The sequence below is a fragment of the Trichoderma virens genome (genome assembly GCF_000170995.1).
Source record: "Trichoderma virens Gv29-8 chromosome Unknown TRIVIscaffold_3, whole genome shotgun sequence".
Classification (NCBI taxonomy): Eukaryota; Fungi; Ascomycota; class Sordariomycetes; order Hypocreales; family Hypocreaceae; genus Trichoderma; species Trichoderma virens.
In genome coordinates, this window is record NW_014013746.1 from 1375155 (window position 1) to 1395396 (window position 20242).

The 20242-nt window shown below is 52.2% G+C and overlaps 3 protein-coding genes across 3 annotated transcripts; all 3 read left to right on the forward strand.

Annotated features, from left to right (window-relative positions):
• Window positions 1-3237: 3237 nt before the first annotated feature.
• On the forward strand, window positions 3238-7391 carry POM1 (serine/threonine protein kinase; the record flags this gene model as incomplete). Its single annotated transcript, XM_014104221.1, has 2 exons — window positions 3238-6204; window positions 6297-7391. 2 exons carry the CDS (start codon window positions 3238-3240, stop codon window positions 7389-7391), a joined length of 4062 nt encoding a protein of 1353 aa, XP_013959696.1.
• Window positions 7392-14488: 7097 nt separating this feature from the next.
• TRIVIDRAFT_219260 (uncharacterized protein) lies at window positions 14489-14788 on the forward strand (the record flags this gene model as incomplete). The annotated part of the gene is made up of 1 exon (XM_014104222.1): window positions 14489-14788. One exon carries the CDS (start codon window positions 14489-14491, stop codon window positions 14786-14788), a length of 300 nt encoding a protein of 99 aa, XP_013959697.1.
• A 2947-nt stretch (window positions 14789-17735) lies between these two features.
• On the forward strand, window positions 17736-17969 carry TRIVIDRAFT_32928 (uncharacterized protein; the record flags this gene model as incomplete). The annotated part of the gene is made up of 1 exon (XM_014104223.1): window positions 17736-17969. One exon carries the CDS (start codon window positions 17736-17738, stop codon window positions 17967-17969), a length of 234 nt encoding a protein of 77 aa, XP_013959698.1.
• Window positions 17970-20242: the final 2273 nt, after the last annotated feature.

A 20242-nucleotide genomic window follows, 5' to 3' on the forward strand; every position in this document is an offset into this window, starting at 1 on the left:
GAAACAGGATGAACAGACGGACAGATTAACAATACGCGAAACATTGATCCCCAACGATACTGTACTCGTACACAGCTGCAACGAGTAATGTCACTGCCACCCTGTCCGGGCATGCAATATTATGGAGCTGATCTGAGCAAGTTGATAGGACCCAAGGCGGTCTACAGGGCTCTCACCGCAAAGAGTTATTTACGTCAAGTGATATATGCACAGCGGCGGTTTTAGGCCTGGTGGATAAATGTCGACCGTTGCTATGGCTCCATCACAACGATACGTGGCGGACCGATGACACAACTGTGCAGAATTGTCTTGTGGATGCTATGGAGCAGCAATCAATCTTTAGGATCTGCCCATGTTCCCATGTCGCTGCTCCGCACTCTGTGTCGAGTCCAAGGCCCGGCCTTGTCTTTGTAGTCCTTTTGCAAGCGGAATCGACTTACAGTATGACGGCGACTTAACCTGTACTATGCTGATGAGTTACACATAAGAGGGCAAGCAAACATTGTAGCAACAATTGACACTCCTGGGCTCTCCAGCCTCTCCCGCCACTCCGTCAAGGCGAACAACCCGAGACGGATGACAGTGGCAACCCAATGCGGCCCATAAGGCGCCCAAGTAATACCCAACAATGGAGATGCATGGACGGAGAGGAACCACAACATGAGAGCTTCCGTACTAGGAACGGAGCACTGCCAGCTGCACTACTCTAAGTGTCTGCAAGATCTGACGCCTGCAGCCAATCATGGCACCACTCTGTAAGCCCCAAAGCAGTCCTATTGGCGTGTTAGGAAACCGGAGGCGAACAAAAAGCACTACTACCAGCAGCTGGCCCTCGAAAACGGAGCCCAAGGCCATTTCCTAAACGGGACACGACACGGCACATCAACAAACATCTAGAGCTGAATCCTTGCAGCGGCAACTGCAGCAACGGCAAGCAGCACGATGAGATACCTCTGCTCTACTTGCGCTCCCTCTGCCAATGACACTGTCGGGACCTGTCCGCTGCATGTACCTCGTGGGCGGCATTGGCATTGGCATTGGCATTGGCATTGGCATCGTGGATAGACGGGCATAAGCGAAGCCCTCAAATATCGCCTGTCTAATAGGTGCTGACCATTCTCGAATGCAAATACGTGGACGCACCTGAGTCGGCCAGACGAATGTGCGCCATTCTAAGTACATACAGACGTACATGACAAATAGGCAACGGACCATGGCGATGAACCGCATGACCTGCGCGTGGTGATGATACAACCGAGCAGGTGCAGGCAGCCTGCAAGGGCCTTTTTTTTTTTTCTTACCCTCTCGACTTCTTTTTCGTTTTTGGATTCATTAATGTCCTATTCAGAAAGCAAGCTCTATCTATCCATTAGGTCGTGTTCCATAATACGATGTGCCATTACATGGAGGGGCTGCAGTGTGGAGATGGCCAGATGATAGGCGAGATAAAGCGAACAAGATGAAGGAGAGCAGCCGGCATTCTCCTTTTTCAGCGCCACCGAAAACCACGTCGTCATGGGGTTGTTGCTTTGGACTTGGACTTGACCTCGATTTGGACCGTTGAGGCGGGCGCTTAGGCAAGGTTGGAGGCCAATTGAGGCAGTACCCGCTTTCACAACCCGCATAAAAAAAGAAAGAAATTGAAAGGAATTCGAAAAAGAAAAGAAAAAGAATAAGGAAATAAAAAAAGTCCCTAGCCATGCTTGACATTGAAAAAAAGCAAAAATGTGGGAGTAAACGCAGCCTTGGCGACCCCGTTTGGTTGCCGTTCTTGTCTCGTGTATTGCAACTGACAAGTGCCTTGGTAATAAATTGCCGGGGGCCAGATATTGATCAGGAAAACAATTAAAACAAGGGACATAATATTAGCCAAATGCCAAAGTGAGGTAGGATGGAGCTAAAATTGACAGAAGGTTGTTTCATGCTCCTCATTTTATAAAATGGAGTTTCTGATGCTCAAGCTCCCAGTATGTAGCATCTGGCATGGACCTGGAGTAGGCTTGTAATTACCCATTACGCCGCGTGTAATTAATTAATGGTGGCCGCCACCCAAAGCATATTGATCGTAAAGCCCATTGAAGCTAGAAAACCTTGAATGCTCAACGCCAAATAAATACAAGCACTCAGGTATGCATGGGCGTCTGAGTTTCTAAGCTCCTCAATACGGCGTGCAGACAATTGCACAGCGCTGCCTGGAAAGACCCCCAACTGGAATCGAGGATTTGATCTTCTATGGACGTCGAGCAGCCGTCTCCTTGTACCGGTACCTCCATCGCCCGTCTCTTCCCCTCGCGCTACCGCAGCGACACCACCCAAATCCTCACGCGCGCTCCACATCACGAGGTACCGCAACCTCCCCACCCACACTTTTCTCTTGACTGCCCGTCCCAGCACTAACCGCTAAGCGGCTACCGCGACTCAGGCCCTGGACCTGACCGACCTTCTAGCATTCAGCGGCCTTGGGGCTAGTGCGGCAGTTAGCACGAGCGTTCCTAGGTGCTGTGCCTGTGCTGTAGCCAAGGTAAGGTTGGCCCTGTTGGCCCTGTTGCCCCAAGTCCACTGAAAGCGTGCAACCCCCGATTCTCGCAAAACAACGACCTGGACGCTTCTCCAAGCCGCCCCTTTCGTTTTTTTCCCTTTCGCCTCACGCATCGTCGGCAATCCGTATTCCCTGGAGGCAGGCTGCCGTTGGCGTCTCGCAAGCTTTCACCAGACCCGCGCTTGCCTCGTAGCCACAGCCAGAGCCCAACAAGACCAAGGCCCGGGTCGGGATGAGGTAGCCATTCGACCGCACTCAGCTCCCTGACCGGACTGAGGCTTTGACGCTCCCAGCGAACGACCCTCTTCGTGTGCCAGACGCAGACGCAGCCGCACACCTGCACCGTCCGCTCCCGCTCGCGACGCTGCTTACTCTATGACCCTAAAGCACAAGGCGCCTGCTGGGCCTCGACCAGCAAACACGTCATCTCGCCTGTAAGATTTCGAACTCCCGCCGACGGCCTAGAAATAGAGGAGAGAGGAGAGAGGAGAGAGAGGAGAGAGCAGACAGAGAGACCCCGGCTGGTCACTGCCTACGCACACGCACTCTCTCCTCTACGAGGACAAGCAAAGGCTGGGTGAAGAAGGCGACCGAGAGTGCTAACTTAATGCCATGGCAACTGTAGATCATACACCAGATCATCCAGTCGTGTACCGACGGCGACGTCGAGGAGCAACAGCTCGATATCCAATTCTCCAATGCTCAGCACCACATCATCCACCAACCACTCGCATTTTTCCTACGGTCGAAATGGACAAGCAGGCCAGACAGAACAACCAATCACCACCACCGGTTCTTACGATTTTCTGCCCTCTGTGAGCTTCGACGATCTCCACACCAGCATCGAATCCGCCGGCTCCAGCAGTGAATTCCGCCGCAACAAGTATCCTTCTCCAGCGGCGTCACGGAGTGACGTCGAATCTTCGTTAAGCATGGCCGATAGGAGGATGTCCGACAAAGCGGCCGCTAATCCCAATGGCAGTGCCACGCGCGTGGGCGTTTCTGGCTCGTCTTCGCGAGCCACAAGATCGGGATCCATCCTCCACAGGCCAAGCGCGTCGAGACAGAACAGCGCCTCATCCATTTCAACCACGTCCGGCTCCATCGATGCTTCCACGGCGACTATTGGCGTACGCACTCGCCGTCAGAGCCAGTATCCTCCAGTCTCCAACTCCAATGCCGCTGCTAAACCCCCTCGAAAATCTATTGGCCCTGGCGTCGTTGCCGACGCGGAGACGGTCACGCGGAGCTCCTCGAAACGCCGCCCCAGCCTCTTCGCAGAAAGGACCACTGATATGACCAGAGCCTCTCTTGATATTGCAGATGCCACCCGTACCTTCACCACCACCGCCAGGAGCGTCAAAGCAAAGTCGGTGCAGCCCTCCCCGATGGTCAGCCAAACAAATATTTTAGCCAGCACTTCGCTTACTCCAGAGCAACTTCGCCCTGTTGCCAAATCGCCGCGCCCTGGGAGCAAGGGACTGACGCCATCCTCGGGGCGGCGGGCGTCCGTCATGCCTACGGGCCATGCCTCTCATGCAACCGGCCTAGGCGCCCGAACCATAAGTCCAACTGATACCAGGAGAATGAAGCGTATGTCCATGATGCCACAGTCTATGAGTTCAAACCAAATTTCGAGTGTCCCAGCGAACCCACCTGTTTCGATGGAGACGCGAGCCGCCTCTAGATCGCCATCAATGATTCCTAGGAAGGCCTCTGCCACGCCATCATCGTCCCGGACAACACCAGATATTAGCAGAAAATCTTACAGCTCTGGCCTTTCCGTTGGTTCTACCGTTAGCTTCAACACCGTGAGGACGTCTACCGGCTCTTTACAACCGCGCCTGTCGCAGTCGTCCTCCGTATCTCGATTACCCGCTCCAAAGCATACTGCTACTCACGGCTCATTGCCCTCGGGCGACGAAGAAGATGTCCCCCCTGTTCCTGCAATCCCCAAAGCATTTGAATCTCCAAAGGATAACCCCCCGGCCGATACATACTTTTTGGCCAAGAAGAAATCCAGCCTCGGCACTCTCGACAGCATCACCATCAACCTTGGCACCAGCGACTCCACCACGAGCGTGTCAGCACCTGCAATGGGAACCATCAAACTGCAGCGTAAGCCGAGCGTCAAGACGACGACAGCGTACGCACCTACGATGCCAAGAGCCGAGGAGAAGAAGAACACGCAGATGAAGAAGAGTTTAGAGCCCCTTCGATTGCCACCGCTGAACCTTGGTCCGTTGAGCATACCCACTGCAGCCAAGGTGGCCGCATTGCAAGATCATGGCGATGAGCGAAACATGAGCCCACCGGCTTCGAGACAGCTCCCCAAGACGCCAACGACTCCGATGACCGCATCAAAGAGCTCCTTCTTTGCAAAGACGCGCTATGACGAGACCATTGAGCCATTGCCGCCCATCAGAAGTAGTACTTCGGCGCACCGAACCCATCGCAGAACCCCAAGCCTGCCAGACGCGACGACATCTTCTTCAGATTCTTCCCTGGTCTTTAAAGATTTGGATACCAAGTCGAACATGTCTCCGTTTTTGTCCTCATCTCTCCCCAAGAACAATACCACGCAGGGATTCTTGAAGCATACCAATGTCAACCGAACACTGTTTGATGACAAGACTCCTCATCAAAAACCTGCTGGACCACGCCCTCCGAATACCGACAAACCCGTACCCAAGTCTCCTCCGCCGACTGTACCTGCTGATCACCCTCAAACGCCTTCTTCAATGAGTACGCTGAGAAGAAAGCTTAGCTTGTCTTGGAAGAAGGGCAACTCAAAGGGGGCCATTGTTCCACCGCAGGATGTTGTAGACAAAGCGCAGGGTCTGAAACAGGACAATGTACCGCCCCCTCGAATACCCGCATCTGCTACATTAAACTCTCTCCCTGCCGCGAAGCATTCTGGCCCGAGCGTCTCTGTTCCCCAGGGACTCTCTGAGTCAAAGAGAAGAAAAAGCTCTGCTGGCAGCATGAACGCTGCCTATGTTTCCCACGATAGAACTAAGAGCGATCCGTGGACCGCTAAAAAGGATGCCGCTGCCGCCGCCGCCGACCCTACGACCATGCCCCCGGCTCGCAACCCTTCGGTCATGGCCAAGCTTATGAGACCGAAAACGGCTTCAAGTGCTATGCCCAGTTCAACCTCGTACGTTGCCGAGATTGACAAGGATGATGTCATTGCCGAAGAAGAGATGCGCAAGTTGGGATCTCGGCGTAAGGAGACGGAAATTGCGGCCAGAACTCTCGATGCCTTGAAAAAGAGGGCTTCACCCAAGGAGCGGGTTGGACCTCACGAGGCGATTCGCATTGCCATGCTCAACATTTATGAGCGAGGCGAGATTATCGATTACAACGATGTGTATTTCTGCGGCACTCAAAACGCCAACAAGGTCGTGGGCGACCTGTCATCAGACGCCCCGAACTTTGGCTACGACGATGAGCGCGGAGACTATTCGATTGTGATTGGCGACCACCTTGCATACCGGTACGAGGTCATCGACGTCCTAGGGAAAGGAAGCTTCGGTCAGGTCGTTCGATGCATCGACCATAAGCTTGGAGTTCTCGTTGCCGTCAAGATTATCAGAAACAAGAAAAGATTCCATCAGCAAGCTCTTGTTGAGGTTAATATTCTGCAAAAGCTTCGCGAGTGGGTGAGTTTATAGATGAGCATGCTCAGACATGCTTTCTCCTACTAAATGGGAACGATTTTTGGCTAACCGTCTTTTTTTCTCTCTCTTCGCAGGATCCTCATAATAGACACAGCATGGTAAATTTCACTCAGAGCTTTTACTTCCGTGGCCATCTTTGCATCTCTACGGAACTTTTGGACATGAACCTCTACGAATTCATCAAGGCCCACTCCTTCAGGGGATTTTCTTTGCGGATCATCAGACGCTTCACCAAACAGATACTCAGTTCTCTGATTATTCTGAAGCAGAAGAAGGTTATCCACTGTGATTTGAAGCCGGAGAACATTCTACTGCGGCATCCGCTCCACGCCGAAATCAAAGTCATTGACTTTGGCTCGAGCTGTTTTGAGAGCGAGAAGGTCTACACTTACATTCAATCGCGATTCTACCGGTCGCCCGAAGTAATATTGGGTATGACCTACGGTCTGCCGATTGACATGTGGAGTGTGGGCTGTATTCTGGCCGAGCTGTATACCGGTGTTCCCATCTTCCCTGGTGAAAACGAGCAAGAACAGCTAGCCTGCATCATGGAGGTTTTCGGCCCTCCTGAAAAGCATCTCATTGAAAAGAGCACAAGGAAGAAGCTCTTTTTCGACTCCATGGGCAAGCCCCGACTGACAGTCTCATCCAAGGGTCGCAGACGGCGCCCCTCATCCAAGACTCTGCAGCAGGTGTTGAAGTGTGATGACGAGGCGTTTCTGGATTTTGTTGCCCGGTGTCTCAGATGGGACCCTGACCGCCGGCTGAAACCTGAGGATGCTGTCAGGCATGAATTCATCACGGGAATAAAAGTGCCCACCCCTATCCCCCGCTTACCTATGCGCGAAGCATCCCCGGTAAAGCGCCACAACACCATCTCAGTGTCTCGTCCTTTGCCCGATCCGCCTGGCATCTCAGGCAAGACCAACGCGGGCGCCAGCCCCGGCAAGCCAGTCCCCGTCTCCATGCGTAGAGCGTCGGGAGCCACGGCAGCCACCACAGCAAGCCTCAACAGGCGCACAAGTGCCGGGACCGGGAGCCAGGGGTTGGCGGGCTTGACTGCCACATCAAGCACCAGCAGCTTACCGCGTGCTGCGGGCCGTATCGTGAGCGGAACTCGGGACATTGCTGCCGCGGGCGCAACTGCGGCTATGAATCGACGAGCTTAGGACCAGTCCCAAGTGACTTGAAAAGAAAAGTGTGTACGAACAATAACATATTGGGAGTTTAAGAGGGTCATTCGCATTTTACATTGATGATCACCATGACTCATTGGTTATTCGCTTGATTTTTTTCATTCTATTTGTCTATTTTCTTTGCATTAGGGTTGGGCGAGATGATACACATTCCATTGTTGTTCCGGTCAACCAGACGAGCCACACAAGTCCCGGTCTTGGAAGTTTTCCCATTCTGGCAGCTGATTTCTTCTTTTATTTCATTTTATTTTTGCAATTACGACATGAAGGAGAGGGGAGAAGGGGGGGAGGCAAGAGGAAGGGTGACGACCGGGGAAAGACTATTGGGTTTTTAGTGGCTCACGAGAGTTTGGGTTGGTCGAAGGAGAGTGTTTTTTTTTTTTCACACCTAGGATGGAGGAGATTGAAGAAGAAGAAAGAAAGAAAATAAGGGAGGCATGTTTTTTCTGTCGTTCTTGTCTAGTATAGCGGTTTTTTCTACGTGCTTGCTGGCAAGGCTTTGGGGCGTGCCGAACATGTATATTTTTTTCTTCTCTTCTTGTTTAAAACTCCTTTACCCTTCCATTGCGGGTTCTCATTTTCTCTTTTTTCCTGCTTTTCCCATTTACTTTTTTGTTATTTTCTCTCCTGTTTTGAAAGGCCTTTTACACCGATTTCAAAGACGAAACGAACAACGCAAAGGGGGTGGGGGCGTAAAGTAGGTACATGTTAAGCTGGATAACCAAACCAGTCTTGTTCTTTGTATTGCGAGTTTTTTCTATTTCTTCATTTCGAATTGTTTCCTCTTTTCAATTTTTTTTTTTCTTTTTTGGCGTGCGATACTCTCACCTACCTATTCGGAGCTCGACTACCGAAGCTACGCATGGGGTTATGACATTTAGATAGAACGCTAGAAAAAGACAAAAGAAGAAAACGAAAAAGGGGGTGTGTTTCTGATTGCGAAAGAAACGTGCCACATTTTTTTTTCTCCCTCAATGTCTTTGTAGTTGTCTACCAGTCTAAAAATTGGGCTCCCTGAATAGAGGGGGCCAACTACCTCTCGCCCCCTACGACGAAAGTGTAGATAATAATCAACTCTTTTTTACAAAGGAAATGAGTAATTTGAGAAAATGACCTTTGGTTTAATTGATCCTTTCCCCGTCGTAAGCCAATCCCATGTCTCCGTGCCGCAATCAAGTAGGAGCTGCTTCAACACAAAAAGGACAAATGTTATCTACTAATAGGATAGGCAGCATGAAACTTGCCGCATGACTCTTTTTTTACGGGTTTGAAATGCTATGGGATATTACCTGCATGCAATGAGAGGCCAATCAACGACGCGCAACGGTCTATAGTCAAGGTCGTAGAAGAAGCCTAGAACGGGGGAGAAGCAACTCCATAACGGGATGCGGGTGGGGTCTGTGAGACGACCTAGAATAATGGAAACAGGTTAAAGCAAGGGGCAAACGAGAGAAGAAGGAGAGGGTGTATGTGATATGAACCATGTGCGTGGTAAGCGGAAAGCGAGTGTAGCATCGACAATGGGACGTGTGTGTGTGCATATGCCAACTATATGGAGTTGCATGCTTAGCCAAGATGACAAAGGACAATGGTGGGGAATAGGAGGGTTCGTGCCTAAACTGCATCGACGAGTAACCTCGTCCAATTGCCAAGTCAGGCGGGCATTCTCTAACAAGCTGAAATGCAGCCGATAGAGTCGTGATAGTGCAACGAGTCTAGGCAATCTGCAAGTGGTCCGTTTGAGGCCTCCTCCTTCCACTGCATGCAGCAAGCCGAACTAGTCATCGCGGCTGTTTGTAAGACAAGCTATGGATATGGCCGATCTAGCTCGAGGGACGGCGCGGCGGCAAGCCAATTTTGGCGACGAGAAGCGAGAGTTTAAAAAAAGTCCTGGTAAAGTTATGGCCGCCTTGGGTGATAGCCTCAATGAGTCAGTCCAGATGGTGGAGATGCATCAAGTGTATGCAGATAATAGAATATGGCCGTTGTTTCAAGTGTCGATGTGCAAGGCGTAAAACAGCTTGGGGGAGGGGGGGTGTAGGACGTTGCATGTTTGGTCAGATTAGGCGCCCGGATTAATGTCAGTAAAAATGATCGAAGCCGGGAGCTAAGAATCCCAAAACCGTCATCCCGGACTCGATACTGATGCGCCACCATTGCAGAGATCATTATTCGATTCTGGGCTGCGGAAGTTGAGCCGCGGCTGGTAAGAGCGGCACTTGGTCGCTTGACTTGGAAAATCACAAGCATGACGACCAAAATAAAGAAAAGGAGGCCAAGCCAAATCGGGGGGTATCTTTCGTAGGAGAATGAGGCTCATTCGTCCCCTAAAAAAGCCATGGATCTGCTAGGGCATTGACATGGGATGAAGAGGAGGAAAAAAGGCCACAAGGGGGTGTATCGAAGAAAATCCAGTGATGCGGGATAGCGGGTCACTGTTCGCTACAACCAGCTGAGAGGACCAGGGTGTGAGCGTGGGCATGAGCACGCAGAGTTGCACGTTTCGCAGCTTCAGACGCGAGAGCCTGGATACTGACACCAGATGTCGAGAGCCGGGAGCAGCAGGCTGCCGGTGGGCATGGATGGCGATCAGGCATTGCTGACAAACCTGCACAGGCGGAAATAAAATGGTCTGTTTACAAATGTCCAAGGCGTGAATCTGTATAGCATAGAGGTGTCCTAGATGGTGCGGAGACCCGACGGCTGCCTAGCCGACCAAATACGGGGAACAGCTTGTTTCCATCCAATACTGTAGATGCAGAGCAGCATCAACCCGGGACGCAGCTTGCCACCGCCGGAGTTTGATGCCTTTGGAAACATAGCCATTGTAATCCGCATCATTGTTTGCCTGTTTGGCTCATGTGGCGGTTGATGAGTCCGTCGACGCGGATTCGGAAGATGGCGCCATGGAATCCCTCCGCCAGCTGGAATCATCGAGTCATTTGGTGTCTTCGCAAGCTTCGGAGCCCGCGAGAGACGTCACGAACGACTCGATGATCTCGCCGTTCTGTTTCGTCGCCGTTCTTCGTTGGCGTGCCCGGCAACTCCGGGGCGGATACCGGATGCGGACATGGACGGGCGACCGGGGGGAAGCAAAAGCGGAACCTTTTCCAGCAAGCCACAGTGAGAGGCGCAGCGAATATGGGGCGTCAACAGCCGGATTGCTAGTCTACCGCTGATGCTCGCTAATGCTGCGCTCGTCAAAGGGACGATTGATTCATGAGAGGCGTGTGCAGCAAGTGTCGAGAATGAGCAATACGCAGAACACGATGGAAGAGTTGAGCACGTAGGCAGGTACTGTAGGCACGCAGGCACGCAGGCACATAGGCCCGTATCGTACTCCGTAGGGGGGTCGCCTGTCTCTGGTCGCACGACAGGGGAGTCGAAAACTGGCATCAAGATGACGACGCCGCGCCAGTTGATACAAGTCACGCGCGGACAGCTTCGGGAGCAGGGCTGGTCACTGATAGATACATATCGCAAGCGACGGGTGATAGTCCATGAGGTCATATGCACTACTACTGTGCTGTGCTGTGCTGTGCTGTGCTTGCAAGGTGAGGCCAAAGACAGATGGCCTTATCGTCCTTGTCACGGTGACCATTGCACACAGCTTGCTTGAGCCAGGTGATGAGCCAAGAGGGCGGTGAACACCCAGGTGAAGCTCCCGGCTCCCAGTGACATATCGAGCACCAGGCGTGAAGCAAGCATCAATACGGAGTACTGGAGGGGGAAGAGCCAGGCAAGGCCCCGTCGGTTTCGGCAGGTCGTCTTCTGCCCTGTGCTCCATGTGGGCGGCCCGGTCCTGGTTGATGTTTGCGCCAACACCAGTTTTGGCTGAGCTATTGCTTCACGAGAGATTCTCTGGGGTTCTTCGGCCGTTTAGATCATCAGCTCCCTCTCTTCCCCACCAATGAACGGCTGGAAGCGCGCCTGTCGCTTAAATGTCTGCTAATCCTCCCGTAGCATCGTCTGGTTTGATTGACCATTGGGACCTGCGGCGGGCTGACAGCTATCGGGTCCCAGCTCAACCGGACTGGCTGGTTCCACTCCATCTACCCTAATTCACTCCCGAGACATGTTTTAGAATGCCACAATCTTAGTGTGTACGAGTACTGTAGATGGTGACCGCTCGGAGGACTCAGGCAGCATGAGCTCATGACACGAGTACGCGGTGCCGATGTTGAGCGTATTTTCCTGTTTCTTCTGTTTCTTCTCCTTGCTTCTCCTCTTCATCTCAAAACCTTTTCTGTCCAGAAATAGAAACCATCTTCGCATCAGTTGCTCAAACACTCGTCAGGATGAGCCGCCCTCTCTCATAGTAAATGAAGCTAGTCTCAAACTCTATTTCTTCTTTCGTCGGCGTATTGTCCAGCAGATAGAGAACTATTTTTACCCTATATTGCCTACTAGTAAGTAGTACTAGACCGTGCCGATTTCCAGGGCGCTACCAAGCAGGCAGTGTCGAGGGTCTCGGAGGCAGCATCAGATGGAAAACCACGTAGGGAAAGGTGTGTTTCGAATAGAGAGGGTAGGCCCCAGCAAACTGGGACGGGTAGGAAAGATTAAGGTAGGAGCCAAAGTGGAAGAATAGACGGAAGGGAGGGTAGTGATACCAAGGCCTTGGGTTTAACCCAACAGGCGATCTAGTGTGGTTCCTATATTTGGCATCAATCTTACGGGGGTCCCTGGCAATCTTGCAAAGCCAAAGTCGTCATCCGTGCGACCGTTGCACGATCGCCCGTCAGCAGTGATACGATAGATCTCAAAAACTTGCTGTTCAGTGTTTGGGGATCGACTGTACCGGTTAATGTCCCTCGTTGTGTGCTGTGGGAGGGAGGCCCTTTGAGATGAAACGCAGCGCTTTGCTTCGTAAAGGGACTGTCCTCGGCACTCTTCCTACCAAACTTTGCCGTATTCGCAGGTGACCGAAACGGCGAATTGCTCATATGCCTCACGTGCAACGTATGAGTCTTGGGGTTACCGTATCATCGCCTCCCGCGGCCCCCAAACTGCATGTCTAAGACAAGGCAGCATAACCCGCGAGTGTGTGTGCTATTCTCAGCCAAAGAATCACCGTGTTGGAAGTAGTGGTGGTGGTGTCCACGAGCTAAGGTGCAGGTACTCCTCTTGCGTCCATGGGGTGGTGTAAGTACCTGGCCTGGGTGGTACGAGGGACCCTTGGGTGCTCGAGCTCTGGAGGTGTACAATCATTGGCGCAAAAAAAAAACGAGGCTTTTCTTGCCGACTTGTTGCAAGCAGCACTTACCGATTAGACTGGGCCGCGGCACAATGTACAAGGTAATTGAGACCAATTATTGGTAGGTGCGAAATCCGGCTGGTGGGCTTCCGGCCGCGGGAAACACGTGAGATTTTGGATGCCGGCTGCCTCCGCATGTTGTTCGGCGCAGACGCCTGGCCTCAGCCGACTTCTCGGTGCGGTCCTGTTGGCCGTATCACTGGGGAGACCACATCGTGGGAACAGCAAGTCGGGCCAGCTTGTGAGGCCGCCTCGTGGCCTATGGAGACATGTCGGGACGGGATGCACAGAGATGCGTTTGGTCCCAAGTTCAAGCGTTGGTGGTTGCCGGCTAAAATGTGCTCCAGTGTGCAGCAGCAGGACTCCGGAGTTGCTGTTGCTGCATACCCGGCTGCAATGCAATAGCTAAAATGTGCTCCGTACCTGTACTGCAATCGAGAGAACCAGTCACGTAACGGAATTTCGAGACGTGCAGCATCGGGTCTCCACGGCGCCCATTCCATTTCCAAACATGTCTGCTCCGTGATTCAATGGGCTACCCTGTTGTAAACTGCCATCGGCGGGTTTCCCCCCTTCTTTCTGGTGTCTCGCGGCATCCTGCATTTCATTGCCTAAATGGGCCGTAAGGCTGAGGCTGTTCTTGCACCTCGTCCCAATTAGGATGTATGCAACGCCCATCTCGGGAGAGAAGATGAAGAGAAGCTTCGCAGCAGTGGCACTGCATTCAATGTGGAACATGACATATGTCGACAGACAGCCACCGTTTGGCAGGCTGTTTGTCCAAGTCGGGAAGTGGATCAGCGTTGATTGACCCCCTCTAAGATTTAAGTGCATGACAATAGCGATGGCCCGATTCGCATCGTCAAAGCAGCAAGCGAGTTATACGACGGCGCTCCATATCAGTCCTTTTGCGGAGCAGAAATTCCGCTTCTAGGAGGTGAAGAGTCTGTGCAGCCTGAAGGGACACTGCCATCGGTATGGCGAGGCCATGAATGACGATGCTGACGGATCAATCAGAGTGATTTGAGAGCATCATAACCACATCACCCCGTGACGGCGGCTAACGAGGCATTACAGAAATACTCCCTCGTCACAGCCTGCGTGGAGCCGAGTGAGATGTGGGAAACAGGAACGTTGTAGAGAGTCCACGATGACCCTTGTGGCTCAGCACTTGAGAGAAAGGCAGGCTGCTTTGTGGCTCTGCGCTGCTTGTGATCCACATTTCGCTCGGCTCTTGTGGTTGGTCACGTCGTATGAGCATGGAGTACCCTGCACCGTTGCACTCGTCTCTGTTGCCCACATAATGCGTCGAACAAGCAGATAGGTACGGAGTACATGAGTATTAGGTACTTGATGCAACTTTCGAGCATTGCAACTGAGTCCTCATTGTCGATTAGCTTCAGGAGCGCTGACTACGGAGCGTCACTCGGTCTCCTCGCGGTATTCCTTCATCACCTGGCGAACAGTAGATCGTCGTCCATTGACGGGTTCCCAGGGAACAATCGCAGGAGCATGACGTGCTGGCCCCAGGGCTACTGTCGTCCTAGCGTCCTGGCGCATCCGATTCTGCCGTCATCTGACACTCCCATTTGGACGAAAACCTGGCCGGTCTGGAGAGGCGGCGGCTTGGGGCCGTGGTAATTGAGAGATGAGATATCCCGACTCCATCTGGCATCCGGTGCAGCGTCAAAACATCTCACGGCAAACTTGGCTTGGCGCAGGGTTGTTTAGGCCGACGTCTTTTCTTCCTATTTGCCGCCTGATTTGCAAGGTCAAAACCAGCCTGCACGGGAAAGCGCATCTCCGTCTGCTGATGCTGACGACCGACGACTGCGGCCGCATGGCGGGGCCGCGATTCCATCGCAGAGACCGGCTTGGCGGGAAGGGCGCAGGAAGTCATTTAGATGCTGAGAGATTGGGAGCGTTTGAGCAAGAAAAATATCACGACACCCTAATTCGGCCTCGTAACTGGACCTATCTCAAGCTGGTGTTTTGTGAAGTGGTAAGCGAGCGTGAGAAAAGCGCGGCTAGGAAGAACTACGCAGTAGCACCCGGTAGTGTGATTCTGATGATGAAGCGTGCCTTCCAACCTTCCAACCAGGGCGGTGGCTAGTAGAGCGCGAGGCCGTTACGCCTTCTCCTACATTGATTAGTTCAGGTAAATTGGTGCCAGAGATGGAAACTCGGAGCATTGCAGGTTCCGACTTTCGAGCAATTACGACGGAGTACCTAGTAAGGTATTGATTACCTGAGCACCTCTACTGACTCTTGTTGATTGCATGGCCGACGCCTTTCCATCGCATCGTCGTAATCTGCACAGCGTATTGTTGCGTATACATGTTCTAGTACCTTGGAGGTGACCTAACCTTAGAGAAGTCCATGGCAGGTCCCATCTATTAATCGATCCGCCGTGGCGTTTTCACTGCCGCATTCCACATATGCTGTCGTCGTAGCTGTTTGACGTTATCTGAAACGCCTCCGTGGCGTCTTGAATATTGAACATCTCATGATGTGCCTGTATACGCATCCAATCCATCCTGCGTACCTGCCTCGGCACTACCTAACTATATCTGGGGCATCGGCCATCACCAGGCCTCGGAACCGGGAGAGCCTAATTGCGGCTTGCATACATGCGCATCCAATCGCAAACCAAGCATCAACATGAATGGCGCATATTGATCCCAAAGGAAGCAGGCCCTAGGATCTCGGTTCGTCCTAGGCCGTGAGCGTCTTTGCACGTGCTGGAGAAGAAGCAGACGATTTCGATATCCGTACCGCCGAGCAGAATTCCCTTCCATTCCATTCGTATTGATGAGGTGGTGGACGCTGTGCAGCAGACAAAACAACTTTTGCCGGTGTGGAATCGTGACATCACAGCGCCAAAAAATCCGTTCAGGCAGCCTCACAGCGCTCCCGAAGCCCCAACCCCACTGGGTCGGCTCCCCGATCCCTTCTTCCGCCGGTCCGCCACTTGCTGCATCAATTCCACACCGAGACGCTCGCCGCACAATTTGGAATTTCAGATTCAATGCAATGCAATGGAAACATGCGGCATTCTGTGATATTTCGGCGTCGTAGTGCCGTGCGCTTTCGACTAATTTGCCCCAATGCAGAAAGAGCCGTCTGGCTGCTGGCGCAAAAGCCCAAGGAAGGCTAACGTCTAGTCGTGATGCTGATTGTCGCTGCCGGTTACCTCAAGGATGCTGATGATGCTGATGATGCTCTTGGCCCCTTGCAGTCTGCAGTGTCTAGCGGGCAATAGTCTCGACATCTCCAGAACAGGTACAACTCCCAACAACGCAGTCATGGACACACGGCGAGCTGACAGGCCACACACCTCCCCCCTCCCCCCCAGTTCAGCCTTGCTGCAGGTCAACTTTGAGGCCCCCAAAGGGCTTCTTCCCACGCCCCCGGTCAAAGGCCAATGACCCGTGCACTGGGTGACTCTTCCAGGCCTCGAAGCCCTGCCCGTCCTACCTGCTAAACCTTGCCTGCTCAGGACACCCCATACGAGTACATGGCCTTGGCCTGGCGTTTGTTTATGACCGTCTTGTCTGTGCGAGTACCTTTGTGTGCTGCGCCTTACTGTGCAGTAGAGCGTCTCTGCTCTGGATCCCTTTCCAGACACGCTCGCCGGTGGGAACTGCTCCGAGAACCGCCACACTCACACTCCCTTTCCGCAGCGGACCCTGCCAGCCATTTTGCAGCCACGACGCCTTAGGTTGCGCTCTAGCCATGGCTCGTTGCAGTCACCTGTCAAGATGATTGAGTGCTCGCTCTCATCCGTGGGTTCGATTTCGGGGCGCCATGGTTCGTCCGCTACTGGCTGATCCGCCGGGTTGGCATCATCACATCACTGGTGCCTTGCACCTTGCAGCCCGTCTGCACTCTGCACTCTGCACAATGCAGTCTGCAGTCTGCAGGCCGATACCACCACTCGACTGCACCGAACATTCCATCTCTCGATGCAACAGGGGACCAGACCAGACCAGACCAGACCAGACATGAGGCTCGAGCACAGACAGACAGATACGATACGGAACCTTTGGCGTCCATCTGCGGTTCTTGGGCCACGGTACGGTACTTGCTCTACTGTACTACTGTACATAGTACAGCACTGGGCAGCAGCACGACTCAGTGTACTTCCGAGAACCCTGTTTCCGGTGCTGACCGGGTCCTGGAATGGCCCCAATGCTTACCAGCACAAGCACCTTGCAGTCTTGTTTCTTTTTGTTTTGTCCGCCTTGCCTCGCGCTCCACCAGCCAGCCCTCCCGCAATCCACGCGGTCCAGTGACGAGGGTTTGGGACCGGCCCATGCACCCCTGCTCCCCAGAAGCGTCCGATGGGCTAGAGGCGGGGCGTGCTTGTATCATTTGTCCGCTGCCATCCCAGCCCATGCACGCCTCTCCTGTTCCTTTTCTCGAGTCGATAATACAAGCAGAGCCCTTGTCCTGCACACGCCTCCGTCCTGGACATGCTACCACCTAGTACCAGAATGCTCTACCGTACACTACCGATCACTCTTGTACCTGGACCTTGACACCTTGTCTCCCGGCTCCCGCTCGTTGTCGACTCTAGGCTACGATGAAGAGCTATAAGGCTGCGATGCCTTCCCTCTTCCACCCTACATACATCCGCATCCACAGTCACAATCCCATCTCTCCATAGCCATCCGGCAGTTTCCTTGAAAGATCGGTTTCCTTGCCTAGTTTTCTATTCCTATTTTGGTCCTTGTCTGTTCTTTCATCTGTACTTGCTCCTTTCACTTAGCATTGCTCGTCTTATAAAGAGCTATCCCGCCATCTTGGAAACCAACCACTTTCTGTCGAGGCATCAACTCTCACCTACGCATAACATCAAACAACAAACCAAACAAGCCTCCTCTTCCTCGACCAACATAGACACCACACCCTTGCACTCCAACAACACCTGTTGGCCCACGACACAGACCCGGAGACGTCTGCCGGCTTCTCTTGCTCATCATCCCCTTCGCATGCAATCATCTCCAACCTGTCAACCAACACTCTATTCCCCCGCTCTCATACCAACTTGAATCATCATGTGCTATCAGCTTGTTGAGCTCTACTCGGCTTGCCGATGCCTCTACTACCAGCATGCCATTGACCGCTGCGCGGCATACGGAAGACCGGGCCACAACATCGAGCAGCGCACAATCTACGTCGGCTATGCCTGCAGTGCACATACCGGCCATAGTGCCCATCACGCACACGACTTTTCCTACTCAGACTCGGGCTATGGTAGTGGCCACTCCAGCCGCAAAAGCTACCGATGATGGGTTTTGTCTTCGGTAGCGGGCCCTCAGGCATGGCGCTTCCCGCGGCTGCTTCGCTTCGAGCTGGACGACTGGATCTCATTTCTTTACTCTGCCAATCCGTCGTCCATTCTCCTCATGCTCGTCCGCCAGGCACGGCAAAGCGCCTTGTCTAATCGCTCTCACATGAATCCATGTTGACAAAACATGTCAACATCCTCCTCGCCCATCCCCTCCTCCTCACTTCCTCAACCTACAATCACGACGTTACTGAAGACACGGAAAACGAGACAATGACGACCTTTCTCCCTCATCGGAGTTTGTTCCGACGATTTTATGATGCGCCACCGCGATGACTCCACTTCTTTCCCGGCGTCATACCTTGGATTGGGCATAAGCGACTGATGCGAAATGAAGCGCCGAGTACATCACTTTCTCACCTACGACATGCGATAGCCCTGTTTCTGGTCGATCGCGATCCTCTCCATTGTTTTGAGTTTTCGTTTTGCATAGCATCCGGGATTGGGACCTTTCATTTGTCCTGTTTTTTATTGGGGGTTTGGGTACGATAACGAGAGATACGGCTGCTCATAGGAAAGCGATTGCTTCCTCTTTTGCTTTTACTTTTTCCTTCTTTTTCCTTTTGTTTTGCTTCTCGGATCGCCGCAAGGCAGCTTGGATGAAACATTGTCCACTTTTCTTGGGTCTTTGGGCCAACTGGATTGGCCTCGGAATACACGGCATGGCATGGCAATTTAGACTACCTCATCTCTCCCACTCGGATTTACATCTTTGTTTCCTTTTCTTTTTCCTCTCTTTCTTTGCTATTTTCATGTTTGGGATTTGGGTTTTCATTTCTTTTGGATGATTTACACTGGACTTGGCGATATTCTGTTCGTGAAAGAAGGGCCACGTCATGCACCTGGTGCTGCATACGTTGTCATTCGGTAATGTCTTATTTGGGCGTGCGTTTTTATTGATTCTGCTTTTGGCCTCTGGCCGTGCGTCCACTGAGGTGGACGGATCTGATCTCTGCTCAAACAGCCATTGTTTTTCTTCTCTTCCTTTTTTTGTTTCTCTGTTTTGCATTTCTTTTCAAGCAGCTTGTCTTGCTCTTTTTTCCTTTTTTGTACTATCACCAGTTGATTAGATGAGTTGCGCTGCGCGCAATGTCTCGGTGACACCGGTGGCGGGCACCACCCATCTCTTAGCTATAGCCAGCATCAGGATGCTGCCAATCAATAGAACAAAAGTCTTCTGATAAATATTTCTCGTCTCTCTCCGTGCTCTTTTTTTTTTTCCCCTTCTTTTTCTCTTTTCTCTTTTCTTTTTGAAACAGGTATTTCTCCATACCACTACTTGGTGTATTTGCTACTATGGGGTGGCTTCGGCGCACAAGCTCTAACGGGTTATTGCGTACCGAAGCCGCCGTATCAAACAGCCGATCTATTCTTTTAGCCTTGACATGTTTCACTGAATTGTTGACGGAATGCCGCAGCGGCGCAGTTGCTACACTCGGCAGTATGATTGTTTTTTGCATTGTCTGGCCTTACAGAGTACTCCACAAGGGCTCAATGGCTCGCAACTAGATTACAGGGATCGGGCCTTAGATACAATGCCGCCAACAGCCCCGCTACCCATGTAATTTCACTTAATGTTCCTTTTGAGTCTCTGTCTTTTACAACCCTTTTTTTTAAACTAATTTCTCTCTACTTTACCAATTTGTCTCCTTATTCCCCTTTCAGTCGAATTATCCGTGGGGGGAGGGGGGAGGAGGGGTGTGGGAACTACTGTACCATCACAGTGGGTTTTTCTTCTTCTTGTTTCTTTTACCCTTAGGGAGCGTAAGATGAGAAAAAAAGTTGCCCGGCTTTCAAATTTCAGCCAACCTTTTTTTTCTTGTTGCGTTTAAGCGAGATGGAGGGGGGCCGCCGCTATTATACGCCCGCTCGCCGCTAAGAGCGTGGGATATTCCGCGATGAGATGGACAGCGGAAAGAAGCCGGAACTGTTTGAGTACACGCTACGAAAGTACAGTACACTACTCTAACCCAAGCGTTGCATTATTAACCATGGATGGTTATTTGGGGGTCTGATTAATCCCTGAGAGGGTAGGTTTCGGGATGAGTGATGAAGTAAGCACTGGCCGAGCGTTTAATGTCGGGGGCGCAGTTTGCTTGGGATCAGTATTATGTACCAAGCTTGTTTACTTTTTCCCTTTTTTTTGGCGTGTGTTTCTGGTTTCGTTCAAGCAAAAGACAGAAAAGAGACAGAAAAGCTGAGGCTGGAGCTGGG